Genomic DNA, 20,536 nt, shown 5'->3' with positions numbered 1-20,536 from the left:
GTTTCACAACATTGAAAAACAGTGATAAAGATGCAGGAAAATGAAAGAAGCGATAAGGTTAAGGTTCTAAAAAAGTGAGACTATTCCCACTTGTGGATTGCTCTCACCTCAACCTTAATTCAAACTTTATTTAGAATCATTAATAATTGATGAGATCATTATTTTGCTTGACGTTGAACAACCTACATTGATTCGCTTTTATACATTGCCATTACAGTAAAATTTATTCATAAAAAGTTGCTTTAAAATGTCGAAGAACTGTGAATAAGGCTATTGCATTCGCGCCCATACTCCAAGTCATTTTTTACAGTACTTTTTATTTTAGTGAAGAGAGATGCGTCCAATGAAGAACTACAGCACGGATGAAAACTGTAAAAGGGGGGGAAAACTCTAAGTAAGAGGGGACATAGAACAAAAGAGGGCTGATAAGTACGAACTTGCAATCGAGCATCTGTAGTGTAGAGCAGGAATAGGGGTGGCTATGAAATTCCCTCAGGCTCTGTCGCTTATTCGTTACTCGGATTACATAGGATCTGTTCTTTGGTCGCTTTGATCGCATTCATGCGGTAACGAGTTCTCATCACACGACTTTATATACGTACATCAATGATGTTGCCGTATAGAACTTTGTCCTCCTTATATATATCTCTTTCTACGGCCTGGCCCCCTTTCTTTCTACAAACAGTTTTTCAAGCACATGAGTATCGGCAAAAGCTACTCAAACAACTACATTCACCCTATACAAAGTATTAAAACTCACAACTGCCACACTATCAAGCGACAAACTTTTCATGAAACTACCACAGTCCGATACTATTTCATAGGCTCCGAAGTTTATCAGCAAACTCATCTTGCATTGAGTTTTCTTATAAAGCCTCATCCAACACGAAATACTCAAACACTTTATTCAATAATGTGTATCAGCTTCGCTTCTCTTGCTCCAGCCCACTGTCCTCTCGACTCTCTCCGGCCCGCCAATCCTACTCCTTACCATCCGGAAAACCTTCCATCAATCTTATCTCCTTTCTTTCGTCCCTCCAACCCAACTCCCTACCATCCACAAAACCTTCCCCAAGATCTTGAAGAGACACGATCGATATGTCGAGTCCTCAAAGAGACTGGATTTGTCAATATAGAGCAATTCTTGGATTCGCATGATTTGAGAGATGATGAGAAGAATCGCATGTTAAGGGCCTGGGAGTTCAATGAGGGGATAATAGAAGACTGCTTGGTTCAGAATGCGAAAGAGGAGATTTTAATGCAGAGAGAGAACGAGATTAATGGTGGGAGAGAGAAGGAAAATGAGGTATTCACCCCATTCGCTAGCATGAAGAAAAAGGCCAACACTGTGAAATCAAAAGTGTTGGGCGAGAAGAGAAATTTCATCACTCATCAGGCACCAATACCCCAAAAAACAAGTGATGAGATGAATTACAGCTCCGATGAATCTTATTTCTCTAATTACTAGCGGGGATGAATATTCACTGGAATAACAATCAGAGATGGAGCGGTACAGCAGACCGGCTAGGAGATTCTATTACCGCCGCACGGAATGATATCTTGTCAAGGGAGGTTGACAAAAACATAATATAATACCGGATACTAGAGAGTTCAAAGCAGGCCACAGCGATGCTATGCAGATACAATACCCCGTGCCTGTATGGAAGACACAAAAATTGCAATGAGTGTATTTACGCTTTCGAGCGGCTCCATTGCAAGGAGGAACGGTAATAGCGACGAGTTAATGAATTATGAGATCGTTGCTTCGTCCGATGAGATCGATCACTGATTACTCAGAAGTGGGGTCATTAGTTGAGCACATGGTATGCACGTGGTATGGTCTTGGTTAGTTCATGTATGGCTAGCGTTGGGAAATTAATCATCAAGCGAATGTCACCCGCTGAATTGAAATGTCGATCTACCAAACTTTATTTTTCCTAGAACTGTTGTGTGATTTGCGAGAAAGTGCACAGTTGTACTTCGACTTTGCTAGCCCTCTTAAGTTCTTCCGGAGACTCTTGCGCTATCAGGTTAGTGTGATTCCCCAGGTTTCAATGTTCGGTATATAGCATATCAAAGCATGATTCATCTTCTCAAGTTCTTATACATAAATACGCCGCGCGAATTTGAAATTCTCTCCATATCTAGTCGCTTTAATGGGGGTTGAGCTGTAAATGGGGGAGAGATATGATCCTAAGAACATGATACCTCAAGCTTTCAACTACGATCGAGAAATTCCGTACAGACATGAGAACCAAGGTCGAAACCGTGATCAAGAAAATAAAGTCTTATTTCTCTACTATTCTACCGTACATTGAAAACGTCCATTTAATAGTCCTCGCCATCTTGGGTGTGAAATTAAGCATCGTAGAAAAAATCTTCATCAAAATCATCCTCAAAATCCTCATAACCATCATCTCCACCACTGAAATATTCATAGCCAAAATCCTCGCCTACATTATCATCATCGACCATACCTCCATCAACATCAACATCAACATCAACATCAACATCAACATCAACATCAACGCTTTCATCCGATTCTTCCCGAGATGAAACCCTATCCAGTTCCTCCACAATCTCAACCCCAGAAACCTGGATCCCATCATTCACTTCGTTACTACTAACCACGTCCGCGAATCCGATTGATTCCATTACACCACGTTCTTCTTCCTCATCACTAACCACCTCCAAACCCCCGATCAATTCAACGATATCATCTTCTTCTCCCGAGCTCTCCGTATCTCGTTCATCCCTGACATCTTCCTCATCTTTAGCCGCCCTAAACTCCAATCTTCTCAGATCCTCCCCCCTCAAATCCTCCTCCTTCATCCTCTCGATCATTTCTTTTCCCATTTTTAGATCTTCATCGTTATGTAATTTCAATCCATGTGAGAACATGAAATCGTTCATGCTGCGAAATCCGGCATCTCTGAGGATTCTGTATGTTGATTTGCGGGGCTCGGGGCTTGCTGAATAGCTTGGTTGATCGGCATTTTCGATAAGTTGAGGAGAGGAAGAGGGTTGAATTTTGGTAGAGGTGCTCATTCTGGCGCAGGCTTTTGATTTAAGATGTGTAATTGTTTGATGTATTATTTCTTGGTGTGTCAGGACCTTGGATCGGAAAGTACGTTGATTTTGATTGATATTGGTATTGTGGTTGTAATTGTGGTTGTAGTTGTAGTTGTAGTTGTGAAATATCTACTTATGTTACAGGGAAGGAACGGCACTGATAAAGGCATTTGAATAGAAGGGAAGAATGGCGGGGTAGGAGATTCCATGTTGTTCTACTTAGGTCTTTCTTGCTATGTGTGTGAACGGTGGTGAATGACTTCAATTCAATGGCCACTGTACTAGGCCTAAGCGAATGCGAAAGAGGCTGGCCTCTTTCAGTGATCTTTATTTAAGGCGTACTATCTGTGTAAAATAGCTAGCTCTTTGGATAGAATACAATATTTTCATTTAGGACCTAGCATCGTAGAAGCTACATTCTCAAATCAACACTAGCTAATAAATTGGAACAAGGGAAAAAGAAGAATTGAAGTGAATGAATGAGTATTCAGAAGATTCCAATCTTCTACGGCTTATACAAGCTGGATCCTGATTTCCTTTGTCCCTTATATTATTGTCATGCATAATCCTTTGCGGTATCCGGAATAGTAAGTGATGGTTACTTTCACATATAGCTTGGTGTCGTGAATAGAAGATTATTATTCTCACATCCCTCCCCTCGTACAACCTATTCAGCTTCCAACTGCTCTCCAGATTCCTCCTCTTCATGGACTCTCGAAATAATGAATCCCATCAGTCAACGCTACAGTGATAATCTGCGTAACCTCCTGCCCATCTGCACTCTGATCCTCTGGAAGTCTTTGTAGCACATTATTCGTAAAGGCCTCATGTCCCGCCAACAACAAGCCTAGACCAGCCACAATAGCACCATCCAATCCTTGCTCCTTGAACAGTTGCTTTTTTCCCTTTAGGGTGTCTATGGCAATCGGATTGTCGATTGCGAGAGTAACATTCACATGTTCAATGAGTGATTGTGCGTCTGATTCAGATATTGAAGGGGGTAAGAGAGCAGAGTCTGTGACACCTTGTAGAAGAGAAAGGTAGACGGCTGTGAGAGAGCCCAGAAGGGGAGCGGCGGGGAGAAGGCCACCGCTGTATAGGGCAGTTTGGGAAGTGAGAGCTCGGACATTGTTGTCGAGGGTTGTGATGTCGTTTTTTACTTGGGTGACAGTTGTGAGGGCTAATACGGTCGAGGGCCATAAGAGGAGGGCTTTGATAGATACCATTTTAAGTTATAAGGAGCGATGTATGATTAATCGTGAAAGTATATCAAGCTTTGACATGGATGACTCGAAACCCCAAAGGAAAAAGATTGCAAGAAGTACAAAGTCTGGGTGGGTAAAGAAGGCACGGCGATGATAAACTTTTATGGGAAGTGCTTATTGATAGATCGCCCACTAGGGAGGGATCCTTCATCAATCGTCAATTGTTCCCGATCTAGTATTAACATATTTCCAGACACAGTAACCTGCAACCAAGCCTTGGTGCTCGTTAATGGTGGATCGATTCAGCTATAGAATGAAGAAGATTGAGTACTACAAAACAACAGCCTGTGAGAGCGAGAAAATCTTGAATTAAATCATAGAATTACTCTCGACTTTAGATAACCCCATGCGAACCGTCGAGTTCTAGGCAGCTGCTCGACTGAAGACATAATAATATTATCAAAGACTGTAAATAGAGCCTGCGGATGATTGACAAACTTTTGAAAAAGCTGACAACAAGGTACCAAACGATCTACCATGCACTGCATTAAATAGCGTTGTGATGTGCAGCGCTATTTGATAGACACCGAAACTATTCACAAGCCATTAACGTGGGATTAACCGAACCGCCTAAGCCATTCGGCACATGTGGCTGGCACGCGAGGCACGTGTCGAGAATGCGATAGTGATCAATCGTTCTGCAGGAGGGTTCGAGCAACATTAGAGGAACAATGATCCTCACTCCATACATTTTGTATAGTTTGGAGGAGATCGAGAGAGCAGAATATTTTCCATCGCGCAATCACCTGTTTGTTGTCCCTGCACGGTACCTGGCCGAGGCACACGGGTACCTGACCCCGCGAAGTATATCTGATCCCCATAACTTAGAATGTCGGGCTCATCCTCCAGTTTCCGAGCTCCTCCATATGCTTTGACATATCGGCTGGGAACTTGTGTGGATGATTAGGTGCAGGCACTTCTTCCAAATTTGTACCTGCAGGGCGCTTGAGGGTAATGACCTATGGCGCTGTGTGGGTTCTGAGAAAGAGACACAGTATCCGTGTTATGGATAGCCTGTATTTCATTGTAGAGTACGTCGAACAATGTTAATCATCGAGCTCAAATAGACATGAATAGGAGAGACAATTTTTATGCTATAAAATAGTTGTGCACAAAGCCAGAGACACGCACGTTTACATGTGAGAGAGAGAACTCATCGCCATTCTGCCGCTTTCAGTTTCCGGGCGGTGAGTCGATATTTTTTGGACTTTGAACATCTCCGGAAATAACTTTTCGGGATTGTTCTTATTCCCAGTCGATGTAAATTTTCTTAATTTCTTGTCTAAATCTGGAGGTGACGGCGGAGTGGTCGAAGAAACTGATTTTTTTTTTTCAGATATGCAACAAAACAAAATGGTTTGTTATGTTCACGTGATAGATGCTGGCAGAATAAAGCGGTGATTTGCTGGATTATGTAAACAAATCGAATAGAAAACCGATGGTAATAACTCTTCTTCTCTCTACACTAACAGTTTCAATCTGGTGCATTAATTAATGGTTCATCTTCATCTCAGAACTTGTACAATGGAGGAAAACATATCAAACATATTATCAGGACTCGACTGGCAGTGCCTGGAGTACCCTTGGATAACCTTCGAAGATCAATCAGTTGGGACCCGCTCCTTCATGATAACGCTTAATGGCAGAGATGGTCTGAATGGTGCAATTTGGTAGTATTCTCACCCTTTGCATGTTCATATTACGGAGGTTGGGGAGGTAGGTGAATCTGTTGACTGTACTCCAGATATGGATTTAATCCTATCAATATCTACGAAGAGATAGAACTACCTACTCGAAGGGTCTCTCTCTTCATCGATAGAGTCATCAAGTGGGCCATTGTTATCACATCTTACAACAACTTGAAAACATCGAGGGTCCATTCGAGAACAGCTGAATGATAGGAATAGCATCCCCATATAGGGAATGCTCTACGTGGTTCACCGACAGGAAGTACCTCGTCTCGAGCTCGGTTGTACAAATGTACACGATATCATCACACCATCACATTATCATATCTTACTCCCTTTATCCACCGGATCTCTTTCCGAATTTGACCCGCACATAAACTTCCTCGCCACATGGTAACGCCACCTTCTTTGGAAATCTAGAGGTTGCATTGTCCTGACTAAATTTGCCAGGTACGAAAGTAGCTTAAGGTACCAGCAGTACCAAGATTCGGGGATTTCCGACCATTGACCAATCATGTTATCTACTTTTATCAACTGAGGATATATAATGTTATCGTATAACAGCTTGTATCATGGATTATCATGGATTATTCATTAATGACAGCAAATATCCCTGACCCCACCTTCCTTTTCGGTAAAGGTCCGTCAGCTCGGATAAGCAACCATCATTTTCCCAGCCCATCACAACATTCAACAACTAATTTATATTGCCAGGGACGATATTTCACCACGAGTATGGAAATTATGAAAGAGGTATTAATCTTCTCCAGTTTTAGTACCTTCTTCCGTAATTTACTTGATTTTCAACATTTCCAAGACATTCATTACTAAATGAATCAATTTACGTCTTATCGTGAAGTCGTATAACATATATACACCTTCCTAATTGGGATTCACTAAATGTAAAGTTACATGACAGCTGCAACTAGGTTTAACGTGCGGGGTTTGAGGTACCAGAAAATGGAAAGTTTACAAGGTCTACTTTTACTACATATTCCCCAAGCTCTCATATTTTGTTGATCTCCATCTCTCCCATCCTATTCATCATCAATTCATACTGTTCTTTGAAGCTGTGATCATGGTTGGATTCTCGATTCTCATTTCTACAGCTTTGGCTGCTCAATCAGCTCTCGCAGGTTCAGTCATTCGCTCGAGAACAAACTATGCGGTCAAGGAAAGACATTATGTTCCTAGACAATGGAAGAGAGTTGCTCGTGCTCCTGCTGAAGGTATCATTAATTTGAATATCGCATTGAAGCAGAGTCAATTCGAAGAACTTGAGAGACAATTGTATCAGGGTTAGTTAAAGTTCCAACTTCTTGCATTCGAATCGACAGAACTAACATATTCCTCATTAGTTTCCGATCCATCCCACCAAAAGTACGGCAATCATTTGACTTCTGAGGAAGTCGATGAATTGGTTCGACCATCATCTCAAACTCTTGATTCCACTCACGAGTGGCTTCTTGAGAACGGAATTGACGCTTCAAGCTTAAGATACAGTAGCGCAAAGGATTGGATTCATCTCTCCATACCAGTCAAGGATGCTGAGCGCTTGCTCGATACTGAATACCATGTTTATGAGCATGAAGCTGGTGGTCAGCTTATTCGTACTCCAAATTGGTCACTTCCTATGCATCTTCATCAGCATATTGATGCCATTCAACCAACAACATCGTTCATGCGTGCCGCACCAAGATCTAGCTACAATCCAAGAGAGGCAAAGGTTAACTCAAGACACACCAACGTTGTTGAAGGTCAACTTAGTGCAGGACACACTCCATCTGGATATACTCCTCCATCAAACACCACACTTTCGGCACTATGTGACGTTGCTGCAGTATCTCCTGAATGCTTCCAAGCTCTCTATGGAACCGGAAAATACAAGCCAAAGGCAGCTGGAAAGAACAAGATTGGATTCAACAATTTCCTTGGGGAAGTTCCAATCAGAGCAGATGATGCCTTGTTCTTACTCAAGTATCGTCCAGATGCAGTAGCCTCTGCATATCAATTCAAATACGTCTCTATCAACGGTGGGCCAGTTCAAAACACCACTCTCACTGCTGAGCAATTGGCAGATGGACTAGGCAAAGAAGCCAATCTCGATCTCACAGCTATTACTGGAATCAGTTACCCAACCCCAATTACCGCCTATTCAACCGGTGGACAACCACCCTTCAATGCTTCAATTGGTTCATCTAAAAACACCAACGAGCCATATGCTGATTGGTTGAACTACATTCTCGCACAACCTACCTCCGAAATTCCTCAAGTTATTAGTACATCCTACGGTGACGAAGAACAAACTGTTCCCGAGTTCTATGCCAAGCGTGTCTGCGAACAACTCGCTCAATTGGGTGCTAGAGGTGTATCCGTTCTTTTCTCTTCCGGTGATTATGGAGTTGGTGACAATGGCACTTGTTTTTCCAATGATGGAAAGAACACCACAATGTTCCTTCCAGATTTCCCAACAAGTTGTCCATACATTACCTCTGTTGGAGCTACCAAATTCTTCGAGCCAGAAGTCGCTGCTTATCGTGCTACCGGTGTTGATCCCATCAACGGTGTTTATCACGGTGGTTGGTCTACTGGTGCTGGGTTCAGTAACTACTTTGCTAGACCTTCATACCAAGAAAAAGTTGTTTCTGCTTACGTCAAGAAACTCAATGGTACTTTCGATGGTCTCTACAACAAAAGTAAGTACCTTCTCTTCTCACCTTGCGTATAGAATATCACTAACAGTTTCCAGCTGGTCGCGCATACCCTGATATCTCTGCCCAGGGTTTCTACTTTGCATACGTCTGGAATCAAACTTACGGCTCCATCTCCGGTACCTCTGCCTCTACACCTCTCATGTCCGGTATCATTGCTCTCATCAACGATGCGCTTCTATCGAAGGGTAAACCAGTCCTTGGTTTCTTGAACCCATGGCTGTACAGCAAGGGACACAAGGGATTCACTGATATCCTAAGCGGAAGCGCAGTTGGATGCGATACTACTGGATTCCCTGTCACTGAAGGATGGGATCCCGCTACTGGATTCGGTACTCCTAACTTCCCAGAGTTGTTGAAACTTGCTGGGGCCAACTAGATTAAACTCAATTGGATTGGCTGGTATTATAGAGGGAATGGTGGCTAGGTGATCGGTAAAATGATTGCATGAAGCATAATGAATAGATAATTCTAATGATATAATGATGACGCTCAAATTTGGTTTCTATTAGTCGTGCCTTGAACCTCATGATCAAATTCGACGAATTTTGAGTGCAAAATGACTAGATTTTTATATAAAACCGAACACATCGCTATCGTCTTTATGTAAATTTGGATTAACACATAGATAATATCACACCTTAACTTATATCCAAAAATTAGCTCTTACTGTTGCGACGACCGACTCCTTACTCGTGCGACCAGAAAATATGCAACACTCCACCGAAGTATGGGTCATCAATCATCTTGTATTTTACCACCTTATGGGTCTTGTCTGTGTGTAGAGTGTGTCATACCTTCTGGCCTCACGAGTAGTTTTTTGATCTGAATAAGCAGCAACGGTAGCTTCGAAATCGAATTCAAAGCCGTCAAAGAAAGCAATCAAGGAACCATTTAAAACGCAACATCATCTTTGACAGAATCCTCATATAAAGACTGGTTTTCACTGGAAGAGTCATCTTGCATCAAACCATTCTCCTGCTGTGGGCTAACCTCTTGTTCCGGTTCGGTTTCTCGTTGTGCGCCGATCTTATCAAATTCGTGGTTTGGGTGTGTCGTATCACTTGTGGCCTTGCATTTTTCACAAAAATCAAAGTCTTCGCAATCTTGACAATGGAAACGGATGCCACGTATCTTTGTTGTGTGAGTTAGTAAATATCTAGATAAATACACTTCTTTCGTTTACTCACCCTACAGTTGCACCCATCGCAGACGAGTGATCCGTGTGACATACCTGCTGGGGGCAGAATTTCATCGGGAATAGATGATGACTCGAGTAACTCCACAATATTTGTGTGCTCATTATAGCTTGCGATTTGCCGTGGAGTCCATTTTTTAGTCGATTCGAGTACTTTGGCATCTGAGCGAGCGTCTACTTCAAGAAGCATTTGTACAACTTTCCAGTCGCCAGCCTGCGCAGCCCAGTGAAGGGGAGTCCAACCATTGATGTCTCTCCGGTGGTAGTTGTGTTCGTTGGAAGAGAAGCGATCTATTAGGTACGATATCAGATCCGTCGGTCCGCTGACAGAAGCGTGGTGTGTGAGGTCCCGATCCTGCAAGTCATGGAAAGTTCCTCCGATCAGATGCAATCCTTCAGAATTTTCCTTGATTAGCTTTTTAAACATTGACAAAGCGCCGATTTGTGCTGCAAACTGAAATGCAGTTCTTCCTTGCAAGTCTTTCGACTCCGCACTAGCACCGTGAGATAAAAGGTGGTCTGCAATGTTCTCGGCTCTCCACCGAATAGCTTCTTATAGTGCGTTTCGAGTGTGCTTCCGTTCTCTTTCAGGTTCTGCACCTGACTGTAATAACAACAGTACAAGTTCCTCGTCTTCTGCATAAATCGCGTGTAACAAGCACGTTCGTCGATAATTGCCCCATTCCTGTTTTATATCGGCTCCTTTACTCAGAAGTAATTTGATGCTATCCATATTCCTTTTGAGAACCGCCAGTGATAAGGGTGTTTCATTTGAGTTGTTTGCGGTATTGACATGCGCTCCCTTCTGCAAAAGTAACGTTGTGATATCTTCATTTCCATTGCGAGTAGCCCATAACAGTGGTGTCTCACCTGTGTTGGATGCGATATTTGTATTCGCCCTCCTATCTAAAAGCAACCCGGTGATGATTTCGTTGTTGTAACGAACTGCTAACAGAAGTGGCGTTTCATTTACTTCATTTGTTATTTCGATGCTTGCTTCTGCGTCCAAAAGGTATCCCGTGATTTCATTAAATCCATGGCGAGCCGCCAGCAAAAGAGGCGTCTCCTTAGAATTATTCTTCGCATTTACATCCCCTTGATCCCTTAATAGTATCTTTACAGTCCCTAAAAAGCCTCCTCTACATGCTTCGATCAAAACTGTCGATCCACTGTCAGCGTCTTGTACATTAGAACTTACACCTAGATGTAACAATTGCTCCACAAGATCCTCATCACCAGTGTTGCACGCCAAAGTCATTGCAGAATCGAGCTGCTCCATGTATCGATTTTTACTCGAGACGCTCTCAACTTCTTCGCCGAGTAGAAGCTTCACGACTTTTGGGTGCTCGCATTTCAATGCCCAGATCAGTGGAGTCCAGCCATCCGTATCTTGGGCGTCCACTCTAGCACCTGAAGTCAAAAGAAGTTTGACTTTCTCGAGGTTACCCTTTTTTGCAGCGAAAGAGAGCGCCGTCTGCTTGTACATGCCACTCATCTTCTCAAGTTCGGCACCATGCTCAATTAAAACCTTGACACATTCTGTGCGTCCACATATCACTGCATGGCAGAGAACACTATTCCCGTCATTGTCAACCTCATTGGAGTCCGCACCGTTGGCAAGAAAAAGTCTTATTGCCTCGTGTCTACCATTTTCAACGGCAACAAACATGGGTGAATATTTGGTCATGCAGGAATTGCTTAGGGTAAGCCCACTTTCTATGAGCTGAGTTAGGATTCCCAGCTGACCAATCTCTGCTCCCCAAGAAAGAGCCGTGCGTCCATTCATGTCTTTGAGATGTATGTCAACGTCAGCTGCAAGAAGCTTCTTGACTCCAGGCTCATATCCTTTAGATGCTGCTATCATGAGTGCGGTAACACCTTGGTGATCGGCTAGATTAATATGTGGTGATGGCTTCGACCGAGAAGAACTATTGCTATGCCTCCACCGCTCCAGTATCCTATCTACCATCGTGTCGGACTCAGCATCCACTGCTAAATGGAGAATTGATCGTCCATTATTTGTAGTAAGTTGGCTGATGTCTATCGCGATTTCCTTCGAGTCAATGAGAAATTCGAAAGGAGTCTTGAAGTTGTTTTCAACGGCCCAGAGCAAAAGATCTTCGCCGTCAGCAGTCAAATTTTCTTTCTTCAATAGTGATTTGATGGCCAAAGTTAGCTGTTCTTCTTTCGAGGGTATTCCAGCCTTCGCCAGAAAATTCGGGTTCTTATATTTTCTTTTGACACCAATCTTGATCTCCTGATTTTTATCGTCGTTTGAATTGTCCGGGTTGTCCTGGTGTTCACTTTCTAAATTATCTGCAAAGTGACTGGGCTCTTCGGAGACTATTCTTCCCCGCAAACGGCAGTAATTTATCTCATACTCCATCTCAACAGCCATATCTAAAGCCTTTTTGTTATCTTTGTCTTTGATCGCAACACTTGCCTCGTTGTTGGTAAGTTTTTCGATGGTCTTGGCTCTCTTAGAAGAGCCATCGGTGTTTATGCCCTTCACTGCGACATGTAGTGCAGTCCGCCCAAGCCGATTCTGCGCATTGAGATCCTGGGCGCTGACGACTTTTTTGAGAAGGATTTCCATAATTTCTGGATTTCCACCGAGAGCTGCAAAGTGTAAAGGAGTCATGCCCGAATAATCTTTGAAATTTAGTGTCTTTTCATGGAGCTCCCATTGCAGAAGTAATATAGTAGCTTCGATATTTCCCGTTTTCACGGCGCAATGAAGTGGAACCAGGTCATCTCGCCCTTTCAAAGGTTCTGCTCCGGCGTCCAAGAGTTTTTTGATAATTTTTTCTGCATTATCTTGTCTCAAGTTGTTCTTTTGTTTCATAATGGCGTAATGCAGGGGAGTACGGCCCGCAAGGTCACATCATTAACTAGCTCTTTCTTCTTCTTCACTAATTTCTGCACTGCTTCCAAAGAATAGATCACTGCGTAGTGTAGAGGTGTCCAACCGAGTATATCAGTAGCACCGAGGAATTGCCTCGTGTGTCCTTCATCCAGATATAAAGTAATATCATCGATAACTTCTTTCTGTACAATTGTTTGCTCGTTTCTTGCCCATGTTTTGATTTTGTATTTGGGTCTATCGTCTAGCAAGCCTGTCTTGCCAAAGTTCTTGAGCCGACCTTGCTTTGCGTAAAGTGACTGCAGCATATCTACACATGTTTTATGATTAGACCTCAAGATATTCACTAACATTCTTTTACTCTTCTCCAAATCTCCATCGTATGATTCCATGTATTTTTTAGTTTCTGAGGCAGATGTGGCAGTCACAAGGAAGTCAACCGTTGTGCTGACTACTTTATATGCAAATGTCCCCTCTGCTGGTAGATCGTCGCAAAGTTTCAGTAATCCCCCATAAAGTTTGCAAGCAAAATCTCGGTGGCCCAGTTCATTATCTTTGACCTTTTTTCGTACTATGTCCACTATGCCTTCGTTAGGGAGTTTGTCAGCATAGCTAAGTGGGGGTATTATCAGTAAATTGGCGTCTTCCAACGTTCCCAGGCCAGAACTCTCGACGGCTTTGGTCATTTGCTTGATCGTTTTGTTGGTTAATCGTAAAGAATTCCAGTTCGGGTGTTCCTCGTTTAGTCTGAGCTTATCGTCCCTTGGTAACACAACTTCTGTTGGGTGTATATTTTCCATCTCAGATAGTGGCAAGGAATTTACAACCGCCCACAAAAAGGTGGAAAAAATATGTTGAGCGAGAAATTTCTCCTTCGAAACGTTGGTGATCATCGCATAGTATGAGGATTTTTGGGAAAGTGCTCCCTTACTAGTCTCGTTGTGGTCGAAATCTGCTATTTGAAACGTTAGAAAATTGCCGAGTATTCGTGCTATCCCAGAATAACCATTAGAGCTCTCTTGATATATATGACTAGTGCTCAATCTCTAGTGGGCTATGGGTGAGAAAATAGAGAGACTATAATTTACCTGGTAGACAAAAACCCATGCTAAGACTTTCTGAATCGTGTTCATCATCCCATGAGAACTCACCAAGTGCTTCAGCACTCTCAATACCGGCCCACCACGTCATATCTCTTTTGAGTGTAGATCTCGAGGGGCCGATGACTCGTTGAAAGGAGTGTATATCACGAGAAATATTTTCGGTGCTATTTCGAGCCCGGTTACCCCTCTGATGGTTATAAGTAAAATGATATATCCACAAAGAAAGAATCGACTCAGTGCCTTTGGCGGAGACACTCCATGAGTTTTGTGTAATAGTCTTTCTTGTCGCGTGAAGTTTAACTTTTTGCGTGGTGGTGTCTTTACCTGTCCCAATCTTAACATCTATGAGCCAATGAAAAGAAGAATCCGGCCAGACTTTGAAAATATTCATGATTGTTTCGATTGCTGAAGCCGCAGAGGCAGCGCTGGCTTTTATCGCCGGATCAGACTAGTCAGTGAGCTCTCGAAGACGGGTCCGTGCGTTGAGAACCTTCTGAGCCTCGAAGCCATCTTTATTGTTTCCCACCAGTCAATGAGCTCCTGTAGACGTTTCCTAATGCTCACGTATTTCTGCATCGTCGAACCATTCTTAGCAGGGTCCCAAGACGCAGTGGGCTTCTCCCAAGTGGTGAGCATTTGGAGACATTCTCTTATGAGAGCTTCAGGCGCTGCTCTGGGCCCTTTGATATGTTCGTGGAACTCAGGTATTGTTGAGTCAGAAGTATCTGGTTCCAACCGGACAGGGATTTCTCAGTGACCAGCGCATATGTTGGTAACTCGAGGTGTTGGCAATTCACTTAGGCGTGCTTCTAGCCCAGCAGTCAACCCGTATATACGTTTCCGTATTTTAACAATTTCCTGAACTATCGACTCATTGGTGATGGGCGTCAATCCGAAAGTCACTTGAACGGTTGGATTCATTTGACTGCAAACCGTCCATGAAGGATCGTAGGGAGGAATATCTGAGGGATGAATTTTGGATCTGCTAAAATCGCTCAAGTAATTGTCATTATTGCCAATCCTGAGTGCAAGCCAGTCAATTTCATATTTGTCCGGAATCTTCTGGTCAATAGGTCTATCCAGCATACCCCGACGGATAATGGCTCGAACAACAGTCATTATTAGAATGGCAACAAGCTGTGCAATTGAACTAACCCAGCTGGTGCCGCGAAAGCCTTCAAACTGCAATATAAATCCAATGATTCCTGTAGATGTCCCTATGATACAGAGCGTGTTGATCCACTTGGAAGTTGACTCATATGGCGGGATCTGTTTTGACGGGATAGGAGGTTTCTGAGCCTTGCACGTCATCAGACGAGAGTGGGAAGATCTAGCGCTTCTATTAGATACAGTATTTGAAAGCTGAATTCGGAGGCTGGGCGTTTGAGAAGCCTCTGTTTTGTTGGAACTATCTTCGATGATAGGATGTGGAGATTCAGCACCCAAAGAATGTCTGTCGCTGCGACAAGAGGTCATGATTAGTTCCTTTTCCATTCTTGCCATAAGCATATATGAATCGAAGGTCTGGTCGCTGACAACAAAGCGCTTTTGAAGCCAAGCCAGAAAACAAGGAATTTTCGTGACTGTGAATCACCCTTCTTTGCATTGGGCTTAAGTGCTTCAAACGAGAATTTAGTCTTTCTTTCGCCACCTTTCATTAGCATTTGGGTGAATACTCCAAAAGTTCTTCTCCATAAATGCTTATGGTAATTATGAGAATGATTTGCACCTCCTGTTTCGACATCTTCACTAGATTGATTGATGATTCCCTTCAGCTTGTTGCGTTGTAGCATTGAGATCTGCCTTCAATTCCCAAACACACTCATCGGTGCTCTCTCCAATGACTGAAGCGCAGATACCCATTCCGATAACCAGTACAGCTGTTCCACTGGCCAAAGTCGGGAACGCATAAGCGCTTGGGCGTCCGCCTACCGCGGCTCCGAATCGATTGTCGTAGGCAACAACGGCAGAAAAAACGATGACTCCCGCCTGAAGAATTATACCTAAGACGGCAGCGACAAACAATTCTCCTCTGTTTTGCTTGGGATGTATATTTAAAGAAATGTTCGGAGCTCGATCAAAGCCATCGATTTCAAAACGGCCCTCTTCGGAATTGGTTCCTCCAGACATGTTGTTGTGTGAGTTGTTGTCAGGGCTTTTTGATACACTTGTTCTTTTCCAAGGCTTTTGTGTCTTTTTTGGCCGCAGTTCCTTTAGTTCATCAATGAGTGGATCACTATATGCTTTTGAAAGCATCGAACGTGTCATTTCCAATGTAAACGAAGACACAGGACCCAGACGTACCTTTTCTTGTCATATATATTTCTATTTCGGGATCAGACAAAGTCAAGAGACCAAATTTCTTCGGAGGACCACATCCCTCCAGAAAGAGTATTTGCTTAACCTTGCCTTTCCCCATAGTCCGGACTATGCTGCGTCCATTCCATAGCTCAGATACCTCATGTGAAGTCGAGGACATGAAATCAAGCTCTGCAGAGGCTCGATTCTCTCGTGCACGACCGATCAAAGCTTTCAGATGCGGTGGACCGCCAACTCGAATGGCGCCTATAATAGCAGTAATGATGCCCAATGGAGCCATGGCGAAGATTACGTGGTCAAGCCATGTGAAAGATTCTCTCAGGAATTGTTGGGCAAAAGTTTCGCCAAACAAAGCCAGAAGCCTGAGATTGTATCAGCGATGAAACTTTATGCTCGAACTTCCTTCCAATACTTAGGGCCCTAGGTCCGAGAAAATATTGTTCGTGACATCTGTACCATCTGCACCGGCCCGCGAGGCTAGAAACAGCAGCAAAAAGATCTTGCGCTGCATTGATCCAATAGCTCTTGACTGGAGTTGGTAAGACTGCGTTCGATCAACTAATTCGCGATGGAAAAAAGATTACTCCACGACAGAGAATGTGTAAAGTCAAAAAGCGCAAGAGAAACGTTTGCTATTGGAAAAAGTAAATGAGAATCAAGGAACGAAGAAGCCTCGAGACTGATGGATAGCATGAGTGTTAGGTATCTCAACAGTTTCCATTCATGAGCCCTGCTCCCACCAGTACAATCACTAGGATCACAATGAGGCTGACCTACCGATCCCCGCGCACCGAGCCATTAGATGGTGTGCGGTTCGTGTAAGTGCGGCAACACAGCCTGCCAGGTTTGTATTTATCCATCACGATGGCAAGTTCTCCATTGACCACAGATCAATATTCCCGGACTGTTCCGTTACGGAAATATAATCAAAGTGTTAGAAGAACCCATCCCACGCAGGATTATTTGCAGGTTGCCACATTTGATGGGTGTCGAATACAATCGTTTCATGCTGCTGAGCTGTACTTTACAATATCCAGCCATTGCACGACATGGTAAATCATCAAAAGTTTCCCTAGCCGCACTCACCACATCTTAGCACTTGCAATAATTCGATATTTTCCTTTGAATTTGAAATAAAATATATCCTTCGATAAAAACAAATATCATTAATCATTAAAAGATAACAATAATTATGATCTCTTAGATTTATTGATGATTGTGGTTGATTCATAACTCAATTAAGATTTAAATGGTCAATCGCGGCCTCTTTTTTCTCCCACGTATGGATAGCCACACTCGCTCGCTCGAAGCCCGAGCTCTCACGTGACGGCACCCTTTATCATTTTCCCTGGTGGCTCTAGCTTTTAGCAGGAAGCAATCTGAGAGCTACATGACACCCGGGTGTGCAATTAGTCTCACTCTACCTCGAGCCTGCTCAGCCGCAATATACATAGCAAATTCTCATTCGCCATCTTTCTGCAATACTACCCTCCCAACATCACTGAGTAGCAGGGTGGCCTAATCAACATTCTTGATTTCCTGCAATAACATGACTCAATTGCAACTCTACAATCAAAATCGGAAGAGTTTGCGATTAGATCTTCATATATATGGTGGGATAGAGAACACATGGAGTGATTTGTTTGGTACGAAATTTCCAGAGGAACATCGCAAGGGTAAATGGAAAGGCTGAATTGCATTGCTTCATTGACGCTTGAGGCTTGCTAGCTATATTCTTCTTATCTGCACCAGTGTTGTTGAGATGCTTAATCTAGGTGTAGTAGCGAAAGGTATGGGTATTGAGTGGCTGCGAGTACCTACCTGCATGGTCATGAAATGTAGTAAGGAATTGCTTACTATTGATACGAACTTCTTCAGTGTCTTGCATGTTCACATACCCTGCTTTCCGGGACATATCTCACCAGCTGGAAAATGATGAGTGGTGGCGAGAAATACCTCTTCTGCTAGACGCATATCATCTACGATTAATTCGAAAAATCACAACTGTACTAGCGTGAATGAACTGGATCGAATACGCAGTCGAGGTAGTCTTAGAGTTCTCTTTCAACATTCCAGCACCTGTTAGTTTCCTCAATTTGGGAATATCCGACACAGGCCTACTTGAAAAGCTGTACATAATCCACCAGTAATTACTCTTTCTTTGCGGAGTTCAAATTCATACACGAGAAATCTGAAGAGAACATAGGAATTCTTTCCATTATCTTGCTTTCCCATACATGTCATACTTATTATACACACATACATCCTCCTACATGCCCTTCCCATTCCAAACCTCCTCAATATCCTTCTTTCATGGGCGTTGTTTTTCAATATATCAAAGCTCCATCTACCAATCCTACTTTCCTAGCCTGGCTCAGCCGGGTCAATCTATACCTAATCTTTATCTTCGATCAAAAGTATCCATGAGATTGCCTCACACAAAGTCGTTGTGTATAATCTCAATACCACCATACATCGTGTATCTCGATATTCAAAGTCAAACAGATGAAATTAACCAAAGTACTGCGATATATGAGGTTAGAAGAATTCGTATATTTAATGAATCGCTGCTCGTATCATGACAACTTCAGTATTACAAAGACTTTAGTTTCTTAAAGACTCCGGTGATCTGCTTCCTCCAATCCCACTTCGACTTCTCCAACGGAAGACTCATGTTGTCCCTCTATGTGTATCACTTTCGGTTCCAGCAACCCCATCAACTCCGCAAATCTGTTATCCACTCCCTTGGCTACCTCTACACTTCCTGCGATAGTCTCCTTCACTTCTACACTCATATTCCTAATCGCTCCACCCTCCATACACGCCGCATCACATTCATTCCCCCATCGATTCCACCTCCAATACCATCCAACGCCCACCTCATATCCTCCTTCACATCCATAAAAGTTCTCATCCCCTCACTATCACTCTTCTTCCTCACCAACCCACCATTAAACCACAGCAACTCCCCCTTCTCATCCACATGCGCAATAACACTCCCACAAACATCCTCCCTCCTTATCCCATCCGTCACATTCCATACATGCCCCCCAATAATCCCCCCATACTTCTCAGCAAAACTATATTCCACCCCACTCAACTCCATGCCCAACCAGTAAGTTTCCTTATCCCCATGCGTATTGCGATACGTGATTATTTCTCTCACTACATATGTATTCTGCCAACACGCATGCAATAATCCCATAAGAACTCCCAATCTGCTCTTGTCCAAAACCACCACTCCAGAATCCTGTTCTTGTCCAAAGTTCTCATTCATCACTTGAGATTTGCGAAATGTGCGACTAGGGGTGTGATCTTTCATTTGCCAACGCCAGAATTCATGACGATATCTATATAGTTTTTTGCCAATCAGTCTATCATGGAAGAATAAAGTCCCCGTTTCCGCATACGCAGCATGCGTATCCAGAATGATTTCCGGGGGCTGTAGAAAAATAGCATCAGAGTCGGCTAAAATCACCTGTTCGAAGGTTGATGCTAAGAGTGCAAACGGTTTGACAGCCCATTTACTCGATCCATCTGATAATTGCAGTGTTGTATCATCCAAAATCTTTGTTAAATCCAAGAAATCGATTGCCTCGATATTGTAAATGGAAAAGAGAGATTGAAGGGCGGAGCGATATTGAGGTGGAAGATCCGAATTACCGGCATAGATTATTTGTATAGGTAATGTTGATTTGAGAATGGAACGGAGATTGAGGGTAAGATGGCATGTATACCGGAATGCTTTTATGCCTGTAGGTATAACGATCCCGCGGGAGCCGGGCACAAATGATTTTCTGAGGTTGGCGAAGGGGGTGGGATTCTGGCTTGGCGATTCAGTTCCTCTCTGTATGAAAGGGAAAATAGAGGTGATGGTCTTCTCTACTAGTGCGTCGTACTCCAAAAATGCATTGGTAGTGATTGGATTACCCTCCACACCGATTTGCATTAACCATTTTGTGATAATTTGGATTCTTCTCCCCATCTCACCAAAGTCATCTTCAGAGACAGGTACTTTGATAAAATGGCGAGCGACAAGAGAAATCTCCTTGATCTCATATTCCGTGATAGGTTTCAGAGTCGATGCAGAACCCACATGGTGGAGAAATGAAGTCAATTTACATGTCCACAAGATACCAAGTATGCAAAGTAAAATTAGAGACTTGATATTGAAGTCTTTATATCGGGCTTGACGTGGTATTCGAAGTCTGATTATCGTTCTAGGTAAGGACATACTTGATAGCATTCTGCCCTCCGTCGTTCTGGTGCACCTTTCACCTAGATACGAATACACATTCTAATAAGTGGTACAAGCTA

The 20,536-nt window shown here is 43.1% G+C and overlaps 7 protein-coding genes across 7 annotated transcripts; 3 read left to right on the top strand and 4 right to left on the bottom strand.

The window, feature by feature from the left end:
* Window positions 1–913: 913 nt before the first annotated feature.
* Window positions 914–1,468, top strand: EAE97_007430 (uncharacterized protein; the record flags this gene model as incomplete). Its single annotated transcript, XM_038877945.1, has 1 exon — window positions 914–1,468. The coding sequence occupies one exon, from the start codon at window positions 914–916 to the stop codon at window positions 1,466–1,468; it is 555 nt and encodes a 184-aa protein (XP_038731430.1).
* Window positions 1,469–2,358: 890 nt separating this feature from the next.
* Window positions 2,359–3,048, bottom strand: EAE97_007429 (uncharacterized protein; the record flags this gene model as incomplete). Its single annotated transcript, XM_038877944.1, has 1 exon — window positions 2,359–3,048. One exon carries the CDS (start codon window positions 3,046–3,048, stop codon window positions 2,359–2,361), a length of 690 nt encoding a protein of 229 aa, XP_038731429.1.
* Window positions 3,049–3,776: 728 nt separating this feature from the next.
* Window positions 3,777–4,298, bottom strand: EAE97_007428 (uncharacterized protein; the record flags this gene model as incomplete). Its single annotated transcript, XM_038877943.1, has 1 exon — window positions 3,777–4,298. One exon carries the CDS (start codon window positions 4,296–4,298, stop codon window positions 3,777–3,779), a length of 522 nt encoding a protein of 173 aa, XP_038731428.1.
* A 1,962-nt stretch (window positions 4,299–6,260) lies between these two features.
* On the top strand, window positions 6,261–6,533 carry EAE97_007427 (uncharacterized protein; the record flags this gene model as incomplete). Its single annotated transcript, XM_038877942.1, has 2 exons — window positions 6,261–6,418; window positions 6,476–6,533. The coding sequence occupies 2 exons, from the start codon at window positions 6,261–6,263 to the stop codon at window positions 6,531–6,533; spliced, it is 216 nt and encodes a 71-aa protein (XP_038731427.1).
* A 570-nt stretch (window positions 6,534–7,103) lies between these two features.
* Window positions 7,104–9,115, top strand: EAE97_007426 (uncharacterized protein; the record flags this gene model as incomplete). The annotated part of the gene is made up of 3 exons (XM_038877941.1): window positions 7,104–7,323; window positions 7,384–8,721; window positions 8,775–9,115. The coding sequence occupies 3 exons, from the start codon at window positions 7,104–7,106 to the stop codon at window positions 9,113–9,115; spliced, it is 1,899 nt and encodes a 632-aa protein (XP_038731426.1).
* Window positions 9,116–9,244: 129 nt separating this feature from the next.
* On the bottom strand, window positions 9,245–16,595 carry EAE97_007425 (uncharacterized protein). The gene is made up of 9 exons (XM_038877940.1): window positions 16,205–16,595; window positions 15,651–16,143; window positions 14,698–15,359; window positions 14,465–14,649; window positions 13,886–14,348; window positions 12,818–13,749; window positions 10,552–12,767; window positions 9,927–10,428; window positions 9,245–9,870 (listed from the first exon to the last, which is right to left on the bottom strand). Exons 1-9 carry the CDS (start codon window positions 16,497–16,499, stop codon window positions 9,631–9,633), a joined length of 5,988 nt encoding a protein of 1,995 aa, XP_038731425.1. The 5' UTR covers window positions 16,500–16,595; the 3' UTR covers window positions 9,245–9,630.
* Window positions 16,596–19,010: 2,415 nt separating this feature from the next.
* Window positions 19,011–20,465, bottom strand: EAE97_007424 (uncharacterized protein; the record flags this gene model as incomplete). The annotated part of the gene is made up of 1 exon (XM_038877939.1): window positions 19,011–20,465. The coding sequence occupies one exon, from the start codon at window positions 20,463–20,465 to the stop codon at window positions 19,011–19,013; it is 1,455 nt and encodes a 484-aa protein (XP_038731424.1).
* Between the last annotated feature and the right edge of the window lie 71 nt (window positions 20,466–20,536).

This window comes from Botrytis byssoidea, assembly GCF_014898295.1.
Source record: "Botrytis byssoidea strain MUCL 94 chromosome Unknown BBYS_014, whole genome shotgun sequence".
Lineage (NCBI taxonomy): Eukaryota > Fungi > Ascomycota > Leotiomycetes > Helotiales > Sclerotiniaceae > Botrytis > Botrytis byssoidea.
Note: the sequence above shows the minus strand (reverse complement) of the source record. Positions and strands in the feature narration are given on the sequence as shown.